The sequence below is a fragment of the Centroberyx gerrardi genome, chromosome 5 (genome assembly GCF_048128805.1).
Source record: "Centroberyx gerrardi isolate f3 chromosome 5, fCenGer3.hap1.cur.20231027, whole genome shotgun sequence".
NCBI lineage: Eukaryota > Metazoa > Chordata > Actinopteri > Beryciformes > Berycidae > Centroberyx > Centroberyx gerrardi.
Genome location: NC_136001.1, coordinates 23,393,889 through 23,407,185, shown reverse-complemented (window position 1 = coordinate 23,407,185; position 13,297 = coordinate 23,393,889). Strand labels below are relative to the sequence as shown.

The following is a 13,297-nucleotide window of genomic DNA, read 5'->3' as shown; positions in this document are numbered from 1 at the left end:
CTACTTTTATTTTATCTTTTCATCCTTTGGTTGGGGTGCAGAGTGAGCCAGTGAGACTTCGGCAGGTATGTATGGCCACATGGGGCTCGAACATGACCAACCATTGGCCTTAATGGTTTATCTGTATTGATGTGCAAAATCTAATCCTTTGGCTAGATGTCTATGACTGCATTGTTGTTTTTAATTTTGAGCTATGCCTACACTTATTTTCTATAAATGCGATCACTAAATCCAGCAGTGAGGGTGGACGGGAATGAGTCACTGCCCTTGACTGATTAGGATCCTGTCTTCCACTAGATGGCACACTAGACCACAAGTTGACACCGCCCGGAGATCAAACTATTTTGGGATTGTATAGGTGCGAATCTGGTGGATCCATTTCTATGGGTAACTTAATTTGTGTAGACTATAAACTACATCCTGTGCAGCAACTTCATGAGTCAAATAAAGGTAAAATATGTTGAATGAAGTAGGTACTAGTATTTGGTATAGTAGCCTATACTAAGTAGAGAAAGAAACTAACAAACGCTGGTCTGCATATAGTGCATTGCATCCAAACAATTAGTTGATGATACATTCTTTGTCTCTGGTGGATGGGAATTATGGGGTGCAGGTTATACAGATATTCATGAACATTAGGTCTTCTTGATGGTAAAATAATTTTCACAACCTTTTAATCCCAATAGATCTTTATATTGCTTCAGTTTTTGCAGTTTTTAACCTACAAATAGCCTATTATCACTGTACAAAACACGGGACCCACAGATGGAGATAGTTGACCAATAGTGAAGCAGAACTGTTTACCTGTGCGCCACAGCCAGGTCGATGATTGGTCGGTTGGCTGCGGCCCCGCCCTCTGCCGCCTGCCCTGAGGTGACGTCAGGAGGAGCGCTGCTGGTGAGGTTGCCAAGTAGAGATTCTCTGTGAGCGCTCCGAGTTGGACACGGACAGGAGACAGCCCGACCTTTGAGACCGTCAAATTGCAGGTAGGAATGAGTGTTACATTGTCAAAACTTTAATTCTGCGTTTCCCACAGAAGGCAGGTAGATGCTGGAACAGATAATGCAAACGTGCTCTCTTGCCAGCTTTTTGACAGCTCTCTCCGAGCCAACATCTATCAGTCTGTCTGTACTGTAACGATCACTTCGCATTAACAGTGTAATGAAGACTTCTTGTTTGGAGGAAGATTTTATAACTGAGGTCTTGCAACTATTAATTATTGTTATCATTCGTAGTGGCATTGCCATATAGGCTACTGAAGTTGACTGCAGCCTACAGCCGGGTTATGCAGGAAGGCAATTACGCTCATTCACATCAAACAGACCTCTGCTACATTGCCTGTATGTAACTCAAGCCGCGTGCAGTTTCGAAGATCAGAGACTGACATTCATGGAATATGCACGAGACTGGAGAGCTAGTCGTCTTCTTCCATATAAAGTACCACCGAGTGTTTTCTGAACCACTGCGAGGCAGTTTGGAAGTTTAAATACACTATATTTCAGTTCTGACAAGCTATAACTCAAACATTAGTCCAGCAGTACATAGGTTGTGAGAAAGCCACGACTGTGTTATTATTCATCTGTAAAGGAGCATAGGTTGTCTCAGTAGAATACACTTGATGTGTATCATTTTTTCCAGTGTGTCTAATGCATTCCTTGAACTCAAATGCTTGAGGTATTTTTGGCTTTTGCTTTTACTCTCCCCATCTCTCCTCTTCCTCCTTCTCTCTCTCTCTCTCTCTCGCTCTCTCTCTCTCTCTCTCTCTCTCTCTCTCTCTCTCTCTCTCTGTCAGCCTCCTCACCTCCTCTCTCCATGGCAGCTTGCAAGGAGAAGTCAGCTTATCAATTAATAAGCTCACTTTGAAAGGAGATTTGTTGTTCCTCGTGAACACCAGTGTCCCAGTTGACCGTGCTGGTGGAGTCAGACTGTTGTCAGTAAAGCTCGCTCAGCCGGCCAGTGTGTGTATACAGTTTGATAGTGAGGGCGACATGCAGACAGGCACCATGTCCAGTAGATGGGCAACCTTTAAAGATAGTGGGTTTGATAGTTTCTGTTGATAGACTTAATATTGGCAATTTGAGGATTTTGATAATGTATATTCTTGTTATCATGCTCGTAATCTGGGTGTTATTATCATAATCATAATCATCACAAAGTGTTTTACAGACAAAAAAGCAATAATAGGGTAAACAATAACAAATGCTAAACAAGTTAGAAACAGGATCACTGAAGAATAAAACTGAAAAATATAACAAAAATAAAACAGGTACAATGTAGGATGGGACGATATATCAAAATTCAATATATCGCAATACAAAAATGTGACAATATGTATCATTGGGCAGAAAAGTGAATCTGATATTAGCTACATTTTATTCTGTTGCAGTAATCACAAATGAGACGGCTTGCACAATTTCACAAGCTCTCCATCCAAATGATATTATTAGCATTTTGTGATGACATTTTTCAGTTGTTTACATTCTAGCAAGCCAATGCCATTGGTAGAAAGATTTGTGGCTCAGAAATAAACATAATTTTGCTCAGTCAGTCATTGAACTTTTATTTTGAACGTGTATCGTATCGTATCGTGAGGTAAGCATATAGTCCCACCCCTAGTAAAAAGAAATTGTATGAAATCCTGTCTGTAAGAAATGCATTTTATGATATGACTTAACAGATGGCACATATTTTGCCATTTTAAGCTCCTCAGGCAGTGTGATCCAAAGCCCGGGGGGCCGGATGGTAAAGGGCCGGTCTGCTTTGGTCTTCAGCCCAGACTTCAGCATGGTCAGGAGGGTCCTGCCTGAAGATCCCAGCCTGCACTGCAGCTCTTGAAGGGTTAAAAGATCTGAGATGTAGCTATAGCAGCCAGACCTAGCCAAGCCCTGAAAGTAATGGCAAATATTTTAAAATCATTTGTAAAATTAATAGGCAACCAGTGTAGTGAAGCTACAGAGCGGTAACATGATCCTGTAACACGCTTTTAGTCTTTGTTGACCTGGCAGCAGAATTCTGCACATTCTGGAGCTGTAGTGCGGCTTATCAACGACAAATAATGAGACAAATGAGAGAAATGAACAGGGAATTATAGTAATGAAGGCAAGACGATGCAAAAGCATGCATTTCTCAGTGCCAAAAGACAAAACTGAACCATCTTTTACATATATTCATTTTTCTTTAGTATTTAGTTTGTTAGGTAGAGACGCTTGAGGTACTGAGTTTAGACAAAAACAACTGAATTTGTCCAAAGAAGAGTTCAGGGCCTCAGTTTGGTCCAAGTTTAACTGAATATTTAGACATCTAGTTTTTCAGCTGGACAACTTTGTGTGTGTCTGTATATGTGTGTGTGCATGCAGGTGAGTATCCAAGTGCTGTTGAGGTTTTTAGCATATCTAAAAGTAGACTCCCAGTGACACCACACATTACGCTCAAAAACCTTAACTACTATACAGCCACGTTTGTATAACTGCACTTGTGTGTGTGTGTGTGTGTGTGTGTGTGTGTGTGTGTGTCTCTTCTGTCCATTGCACATCACAGGAATGGGAAACCAGTGAGTACAGCGCTTCTCTCCATGTATAGCTTGAACAAGGGTGAATGCTGCATGTCACGTAGTACTTAGGGAATGTGGTTATGGTTCAGTATTGTGCATCTCCCTCTCACACCTCAAGCCTCCTCGATCCTGTTGCTTCCTGGGTATCGGGCAGCTTAACTTTACCCATTGGCCACAAGTGATGTCATCGAACAAGCGGAGAGGTTGTGTTTGGCTCTCTAAGCGCTCGTTCTATACCTGCATGTGTCTCTTCTCTACTCTCCTGCTTCTTTACGATCGGCTCCTATCTGCCCCTTTGCAAGTCTTAAACCTTAACCTTACTCTGCTCTCTATAGCATTTGCCTGTTGGAAAAACAGAACCCCTTGCTCATCTTTGAACTTCCGGTCCGTGTCCTTAAGCTTGATTAGAGCTCGAATGGGTTGAAATGTATTGTTTGAAATGTGATTCCAGGTAGCCTAATATGAAATGTATTCAAATGCTTGTGCCATTGAAGTGAGATGCAAGTGTCTTGAAGGTGATTTGGGGTTGCATGTTGATATTTCTATCAAGATATTTTAATAGTCAATAAAATGAATGCAACATATGACAAGCAAGGGTTGAAGGATTCATAGATTGATAATGACTTTAATGTTCAGTGTCACACATGCCAACTGTGATGTCCTGTCCGTTAGTTGCATTAAAAATGTTCAAAGACCTTTGGGTGTCCTGGTGGTTCAGCCTGGGTTTGAATCTGGCCCAGGACCTTTGTCGCATGTCATCCCCCTCCCTCTCAAAGGGAGAGTATATATAAAATGTTAAAGCCAAAAGGATATCAAGAGGCCAGAACATGCAAAACTAGGCCTAGCCTATCCGAAGAAGCACTGATACTGTCTTTTGTACTCTTGTTGTTTTTTCAGACATTGATTAGTACGCCTAGTCATACTCCAGTCTATGGAGAGATCATTTTTCAAAGAAAACATTGGAAAAAAAATCATGCCTGGAAATGGATACTCGATTTCCAGAGAAAGAGGGTGGTGTCAAGTTGAAGACTTTGAGCACTCAGGAATAGAGTTACAACTATGTATTGTATGTTTGTTGGCCTACAGTAGTTATCAATCTCCTGGAGCAAAGGCCTCAATACAACAGATTTCCTTTACAGGCAAAGCCCTTGCACATATTTGACTAGACTTCCTCTTACTGCTTCCCCTAAGCACATCACTTTGCATGCCATTCTGCCATGCCTAATTTATATCTGTGCTTGTTTTTAGTTCAGTTGCTTTCAAAGACATGCAAAACTACAGTGGAGGAAATAATAACGTAGAATAACTCAGAAACCATAACCCATAACCATCTAACTATATGAGAAACTATAAGCCTTGTCCACGGTGCTATTGACTCACTAAGGCATTAGGCTTAACTTTCAGGTTCAACATAAGTTGTCTTTGGCTAAATACATATAGGATTGCACTTTAAGTCATGCAGCAAAACATGTTCTCAGTACATACCATTGTTGGACCCAAACAATGATTCTGTATCAGTATGGCATTTAGAATCAGATGGGACCTCTGTGCTCGGACTATAGATACAGAACAATATAACTAATGAATACAATGTAGTCTAGGCCTGGTCAAAACCTCTAAGCTATATCACTTGACATTATTCTGTGTTTCTGATGTGTTTGCTCCTTCAGATCCATATCTGGTAACCGCATAGCTGGTCTTGAGCTGTTTTTGCGGCCGCTTATGGGAAACATAATTACTCACACTACAGCCAGCCATCAAAGTGACTAAAATGATTTCCACCTTAGCTGCCACCTGCCATTAGACACTAGGGCAATTTAGCCTCTCAGATACCAGAGCAGCTCCTTTGGGTTTCCATGACGACACATATGAAGCCGACTTCAGACCTCAGTAAAGGCAGTGAGAGGGCCACGGTGTGTGTGTGTGTGTGTGTGTGTGTGTGTGTGTGTGTGTGTGTGCATGCACACGCGTGTCCACGTGTAAAGACACAGCATATGCGCATGAGACTCTATGCGCGTGTGTGTGTGTGTGTGTGTGTGTGTGTGTGTGCAACAATCACTGACTACGTCTCACAGCAAGAAGAGGCTATGTTCTATCAACGTTTATTTTGAGACAACAACAGTGTTAAGATAGCCCAACTCCTAGCCCCTCTACTATTGGATAATTCCACTCATACACACAGTTCAACATTTAAATGAGCTGACCATGAACTAACTGTAAGGTGATTAACCGTGTCATTATATACCCTCTACCAAAATGGCACTTGTATAAACCAGAACAATGTGTTACATCATCATAGATAGACGGGCTGTGAAGTTGGCAGGCAGGCAGCAGGAATAGAGGAGGAGTGAGGCGTGCTGATATGAACAGGGCTATTTTAGTCTTCCAGGTCTTGAGTTAGGCACTTTCTGGGTTTAGATGATGATAGCTGTGACGGCAGTGTCCCCTGTGCTCACTGCCAGGCTAGGGAGTATGGTGAGGACAAAAAACTACATATTAACTCGTGTCAAGGAATTTACATTGATCGTGTCATTGTGTAAGGTTTTGGTCCACCGATTAGTCAGCAATTAAATCTTAGAGTTGAAGTTCAAAATATTTTATTGTGTCCCAAATCTGTTAAGATAATTTGAATGACCTGAAAAGGAGAAAGACAAAACTTTTTTTTTTTGTAACAGTAACATTAATGCAGTCATGTAAACTTAAGTTTTCCACAAGCTGAGTGAAGTTTCTCTTCTGCTCTGTGTGCTGAAATGAATATTAAACTGGCGCATGGCGAGCACATAACATATTATAAACACATAAGCTTCAGTGTTTGTGGTTCTTGACAGCAGCACGCTGTGTTCAAAGGGAAGCTCATCTGAATGTTTGAGTGTGTGAGAGAGCAGGACTTGCTGCATTCTTTAGACACCTTAGAAGCATCTAAGTCTCGGTGTAGCACTCTGATGGTTTTTCACACTTCTACTGTGATAACGGGTCTGGTTACAATGCAGTAACTAGTAAGTTTAAGACAATTGCTTGACTGAAAGTGGAAAACAAAGAGAGCTTTTTTCTTCGCATCTTGAGTTTAGTTCAGAGACATTCATTAAAGGATAATTCTGCTTATTTTCAACCTGGGCCTTATTTTCTTAGTTTTTGCCATGATGACGATCGATTGTGTTCAAAATTTGTCATTTACTTCATTATAGAGCTTTACATACCTCCAGTTTGCCGGGAGCACTGATCTCCAATACACACACACAGGGGGTGTGGGCCAGTGCAAACTCTGACAGTCAAACCCATAAAGCAATTAAAACACATCCTTTCAACACAGTGACACTGACAGTAAACACTCACACTTTCTGAACTTAAATACGAACTGCCAACTAAAAAAAAAAAAAAGGTCAACCTCTTATCACAACTTGCAGAAGTGTGTCAACACAAGCTGTAAAGACAGCAGGTAATCCACCGCCATCGGCAGTCCAAGGTTATAAAAATTGAAATGATCAGGTATAGTCACACTAATACAATACAATGGAACAGTACTTACGAAAAGTGAGCAATACCTGCTGCAGTTGGTATATGGTTGATTTTAAATTCCAGCAATCCTCATAACAGTGCTATGCTTCTTGCAGGGGGAGAGGTGGAGGTTTAAAGCATTGGTGTTAATGAACATTTTCTTCCTTCCCCCTTTTTCCACCTCATCTCCCAATCCTCACCAGTATTGTTGCGGACCGGCACAACAAGAAGATGCCACTGGGTGACGATTGCCATGCCTGGAAAAAGAAGACCTCAGATGTGAAGGAGAACTATGACTTCAAAGAGATCCTGGGAACGTAAGTGTGTCACCGCCAGTGGCAGACACTTGAGCTTCAGCTCTCTGTGATGGGGTTTTTCACGCTCTGGAAAATGTTGCCATGGTTTGGATAAAATGTGTGTGATTTTACGCTTTTATTGATGCATTTAATGCACATTGGTTAACTGTGCTCGCGGATGGACAATAGATAGAACATTTGCATGTGTTTTGTTTCTGATCCCAAAGCATTTGTGTGAATGGAAATTATTTTCATTATCATGCAATTGTTTGGGCAGGTAATTATTGTTCTTAATTGGGTATACCCTGTTTGATAAGGAGTGCTTGGCCCTGAATACAGTGAGAGTGAGCCCAGATGAGGAGCCAGCCTTTGCTGGCCACTTGCCCATCCTGGATTATTATTCATGCTGCGCTGCCAGCCTACTGAGAAGGTTGTTCCCTTTTGCCTTGTTTTGTAAAAGTGCCAGTGCTGACAACATACCTTCTGGGCTGCACCTGTGGGTTTTAGTAGGCCAACGGCTTGATGCTTAATAGGACACAAGATCAAGATGACATTGTTTTTTTTGCAGGATAATTAAATGAAAAAATGTGATGATGCTCCCAGCCACTGTAACATAACTAAAAGGCATTGTTTTAGTTGTGCAGAAGAAAAGTGAAATCCGATGCCGTATAAACTTGGAAGACACTTTTCAGACAGAGTAGACAGCCAGACAGACAATGGCATGGAGAAGTGCAGGATGACCATCATGGACATCTTATGTATAGGCCAGTGGTTCAAATGCATCAAATTATATTCTCTGAACACGACCACCACATTTACAACTTTGAAAACAAAAGGCACATTCTGATAATTTGTGCATTCCAGCAAACTCTTATATGGCAACGAGCACGTTTTTAAACTTTCTAACTTTTAGAAAGGGCTTTCTTTCAATGAAGTCATGAATGAAGAAGCTTCATCCAGGAACAAATGAAGGATGTGTTCACAGGAATGCCTCTACTGGAGCCAGCAGCCCAATGCTTTCTAACAGCTCTGCTGTGCCAGGACGTCCCTTGTGGCCTTCTTAAACATTCCTCACTCTCATGGGTTTTTTGTGCCTGTTTAGTGTGTGGATGTGTGACTTGCCCTCTGACACAGGGAACAGCTCGCAGAGTTTTCTGGTGCCCTCCTCCCTGCTGAGGGCTTGAGAGAGTCTGGAAAACAGCACTCAGAAACTGCATGACAGTATGAGGCACTACATTGCCAACTCCACCATGGATGACAATGTTTAAATGTTTGACAATTTTTGCTTCATTGGCTAAATCCCATATTAATAGCACCTAATGAGCAGGAGCATTAGGCTTTGGATTACTGTTGAGGTATTTTGCCTGTTTTTCAGCTGGATGGGTGTGTGCTGTGTCTCCTTATTCTCTGTTCTGCTTTTCTTAGTGCCTTGATAATGGAATCACTCCTAAACCTCTTAACTTTTGAGGACATTTTAATTGCCTTTCACTGTCACATTTCACATAGGCTGGTATTCATGCTACATCTTAAACGTGTGTGCTTGTACGTGTGTGCGTGCATATAGGTGTGTGTGTGTGTGTGTGTGTGTGTATTTGTGTGTTATAATCCAGTACATGGTGGCATGCCTTCTGTCCGTCATTTGTGTAACCATAACACACTGCCTGCTTCTCTCAATCCTGGCCTATATGGCATGCTCCGTTTTTCTTATTCAAATGAGCAGAAACACCGTTGTGGTAGCGATACAGTACACTTACAGGTTAAGGTGAGACTGTACACAAAATCAAAGAATACTACACCAAAGCTCTTACTGAATCCTGCCTATTCGTTGTACAACATGTATACCGTGCGCTTTGTTGACAGCACATCTTCCAGGTTTGACATGATTACATTTTTATTACCGATCCCTTGGGGATGGGAAAGCATCCAAATGTAATTTGGCACTCAAAACAGCAGAGCGTGTTCCAGCACCAAAACTGGACCATTTGTGGCCTCCTGCGTTGCTTCCTGGGTTGATTTGGTCCTCGTGCTCAAATGTTCCTCCTGTCCATCCCACAGTGAAGCGTGCAGCCAACTTCTCCAAATCGGCAAGAGCAAAGGTTGTCGTTTGGATGCTTTGCGCCACAATTTGGATTCTATAAGAAGCAGAACATGGTTTTGATGGTTTTGTTTAATAATTAACATTTCACTCTTCAGTAGTGTATAAACACTTGCACAGTAGTAAATTGTAACTCTAAGTCCACACAGATTGTGTGTTGGCAGGGGCTTCACTTGGCTTTATGATCATTAATCATTGACATTTGGAGTGTCACAATACAGGATGTTTATCCAAGGTGTCCTCGCACTTGAAGCACCTTTGAAGTACACCCACATCCTTGTTAGCACAGGAATTAAGTTGTGTGAACATGAACAGTTTACATGATGGAACCTAACCTTGTTTTTGTAAGGCTCTGTGTCCTCATTTATAAACCATGCCTAACTTCTTCACTAGCTGATTGCGCATACACAAAAGTGGAAAATTGTGTACACACAAAATTAGATTTACAAACCTTGCGTTTATAAACCTTTCATATAGAAATCACATGTCAGTTGAAGTTCTATAACGCTAAACTGTCTAAATGTTGAGCACAGCTGATGGGTGTGTGTGTGAGGATGTTTTCCTCTCCTCTTTACCTCTCCTTGTCATCCCTCCAGTCCTCCACCTGCCCCCGGTCTGGTGGTGGGAGCTTGTTTATGGAGAGATCACCAGCTCACCACATCACTCAGCTGTGTGCCACATTCATTTGCCATTGCTGGATGGTTGTCCTGGCAACAACAGGAGACACTTTCCATAATGGACTCAAACAGTCACTATGGAAACAAAGTTTTTGATTTGCTATTAATAATCCAGCACCGGGTGCATATGTGTGCATTGTGGGAGAAATTAACTCTCTCCCCCCCTACCCTCTTGTACAAGGAAAGCACGCAACAGACACACACACACACATTCACATACACACATACACACACACACACACACACATACACACATACATTCACATGCACACATGTCTTTATAAACACCTTACAACAGCGGTAGTGTTAGCTGAGAGCTGCACAACATTTTTGGAGCCTCCCTCACTGACATTTTGTCAGAGGCCATGGGGGTGTTTTTGTGTTTGTGTGTGTGTGTGTGTGTGTGCGTGTGTGTTGTGTCCCCATACCACAGATTGGATCGCATCCTTACTCCACAAAAGCCCACTGATCCATCTGTCTTGAACACAGTAAATTCAGACTACAGTATATACTTCAGACAGTACTTACTTACAGTAGAATTTTTTTCATTTATAATTGCAAGTGATTGTCTCTTTTCAACCTTGTGTTTTCCTCAATTCTATATTCTGTATGTCAGATCAATGAACATTATGAGACAGGAGAGGGCTTATTCTAACTTTTTATGATCCATTAGTTATTGGTCCATGCATAGAAAGTATAGCAACGCACTTATTCATAGGATGGGGCATCTTGTATCCCCAAAGTAGCTCAATTTGAATGTAACAGAGCCCCACAGTGTAAATAATTGTGCAGTGAAACACTTTGTAAAATGATGGATGCATGTTAACGTGACAAAAGCATCACTTGTTTTTGACGAAGTAGTGCTTGTATTTGATTATTTCTTTCTTTCACATATGTCTTTGAAAAGTGATGCAAGTCTCAATGAGACAGGCACTTTAAATGAAGAATAAAAACACTTATGCCAATGACATGTGCGTGTTCGTGTATGTGTGCAAATTCACGTGCGCACACTTGTGAATTCCCAGCTGCAGCCACATGTTTTTGTAATTAAAACAGATGGGGATTAATAATGCACACACTGGCAACGGCACTTCCACTGCAATCAACTCAAATCCTCTCTCTTCTTCCTTCTTTTCTCATTGCTGTTCCTTTATATTAATCTCTCTCTCTCTCTGTCTGTCTCTCTGTCTGTCTCTGTCCAACCCAGCCTAAAACCACATCTCTCCCATCAGAAATCCAGCTCCATTTTGGCTTCCCATTCTTCTCAGCCGCTCCGTAATCAGTTCCTGTTTTCACACTGTGTTTGCTGTGCAACTGGGATCCCAGCGTGTCCTGTGGCTCTTTGATTTTCAGCTGAAATGAGAGCTTTCGTCACACAGGGATCAGGACACACAACCACGCATTAGGCCTGCTCATTGATCCTGTCTAGGGTTATCGTCAATAAGCTATAGTGGTTATAGTCAAATAAAAATCTACACATGTATAACTTGCAGTGCGAACACACACATACATACACACACCCACATCCAGATCTTCTTGCTTGGGAAGTTTGGATTCCCTTGGCTTCCCCAGCGTTTCCCTTGGCTTAGTTTCAAATATTGACTCACCCTGCGCTTCCCAGCGTATGGTGTACAGTATGTCACCATGGCTGGTTGTAGATCCAGAGGTCATCTGTTGGGAAAATTGATCTAAATTGATTGTCTAAATGTTATAACTCGATCACGTGACAATAGAAACTCTATTCTTAGCTTCCTGTCTACTCTCCCATTATCATTGTGTTAATTCTACTTTATTTATATTGTTTGACTCTCAATGCTCCATGTCTCCTCCATTTCTAGATCTGAGCCCATTGACATGGAAATGATAAATGCATGACAATGGTCTCAGAAGATGCTTTACATGGCTGGTTTGGGGTAGAAGTCACTTAAACGGACAACACAAAGCTTTCATAATCAGCAGTCACAGAAAAAAGGAGTGAGATCGAGAAGGGAGAGTAGAGAGAGATGAGGATAATGGCACAAACAGTCATCTTAATCAACACAATGACGATTTATCTTTCACCACTTGCCCCAGCAGTAACTTTGAACTCAGAGAGAAAACAGGCCTCTTCAAGTCTGATAAAGAATATTAAGTCCAGTGTAGCAAATGTCAGTTGATAGTTTATTCAGTGTCAGTAGAGTTGCCATTGTTTGAAAATGTTTCCCTTTCTTCATAATGGGACTCTGCTCCCTCTTTGTCAACGCTCCATCAACATTACATTATTTGAATGCCAGCGCTCTCAATGCATTGTTACAACTCCTTCAGCAGCCCCTCAGGTGCTGAGAGGTGTGAATGCTTCAATGGTTTTACATTCCTGTTGTTCAGATGTCCAACAAAAACAATTTAGGGTTTGGATATCTTTACTTTTGTGGCCGGGCTGCAACTCTATTTTTTTCGTAGTCTCCCACGTTCCCACAATCCGCCGCTGGCTCGGGGGTTTCTCAACTGACCAACAAACTGTACAAATAGGCCGTGCTGCCTTCCTGACATTTAAATGTTCACATGCCGAGAGCAAGAAGCATGCTCTTCTCCAGGGGGGGAATTCTCAGCTTTTTCAACCCAGAAGACACTGAAGCAGAGGGATGGAGCAACAGGGGGAAGGGGCATGGGAGGATGTAGAGGGGGAAGAGTAGGGGAACGTGGTGTAACCATCTAAAATCGTTTGGGCTGATGGATTTGGCCCCACCCGTCCCTGTCACTCATGTGGAACAGTGACCCAGTGGCTCCTGGCCGGACGCATATCAGCTATTGGCCAGAATTGATTTGGAAGGAGTACTCTGTGTGTGTGCGTGAGTGTGTGTGTGTGTGTGTGTGTGAGAGAGAGAGAGAGAGAGAGAGAGAGAGAGAGGGGGGAAGGGTTGTAAGTTTGAAGGTTTGTTGTGTTTATAATAGTACGTGTATGTGTGGATGTCAGTCTCTCTCTCTCTCTCTCTCTCTCTCTCTCTCTCTCTCTCTCTCTCTCTCTCTCTCTCTCTCTCTCTCTCTCTCTCTCTCTCTCTCTCTCTCTCTCTCTCTCTCTCAATGTCTTCCTGCTGAGGATCTTTTCCTCCAGTGTTCCTATCTCTCCCTCTCTCTGAATGAACACACACCATCCATCTGTCATACATCATCTCTTTTTCTTAAGCTGGGAGCCCTTTCGCCCACT

The 13,297-nt window shown here is 42.1% G+C and overlaps 1 protein-coding gene across 2 annotated transcripts in view; it reads left to right on the top strand.

Annotated features, from left to right (window-relative positions):
- Nucleotides 1-916: 916 nt before the first annotated feature.
- The window catches only part of camk1b (calcium/calmodulin-dependent protein kinase Ib), a 43,625-nt gene continuing 31,244 nt past the window's right edge, over nucleotides 917-13,297 (top strand). Inside the window, exons 1-3 of one of the 2 annotated variants that reach the window (XM_078283689.1) lie at nucleotides 933-986; nucleotides 3,538-3,550; nucleotides 7,249-7,362. In XM_078283689.1, coding sequence (XP_078139815.1) covers nucleotides 3,540-3,550; nucleotides 7,249-7,362 — 125 coding nt within the window. In that variant the 5' untranslated portion in view covers nucleotides 933-986; nucleotides 3,538-3,539. Of the gene's footprint in view, nucleotides 987-3,537; nucleotides 3,551-7,248; nucleotides 7,363-13,297 lie in introns of both variants that reach the window. The other variant, XM_071910101.2, reaches the window with a different exon arrangement.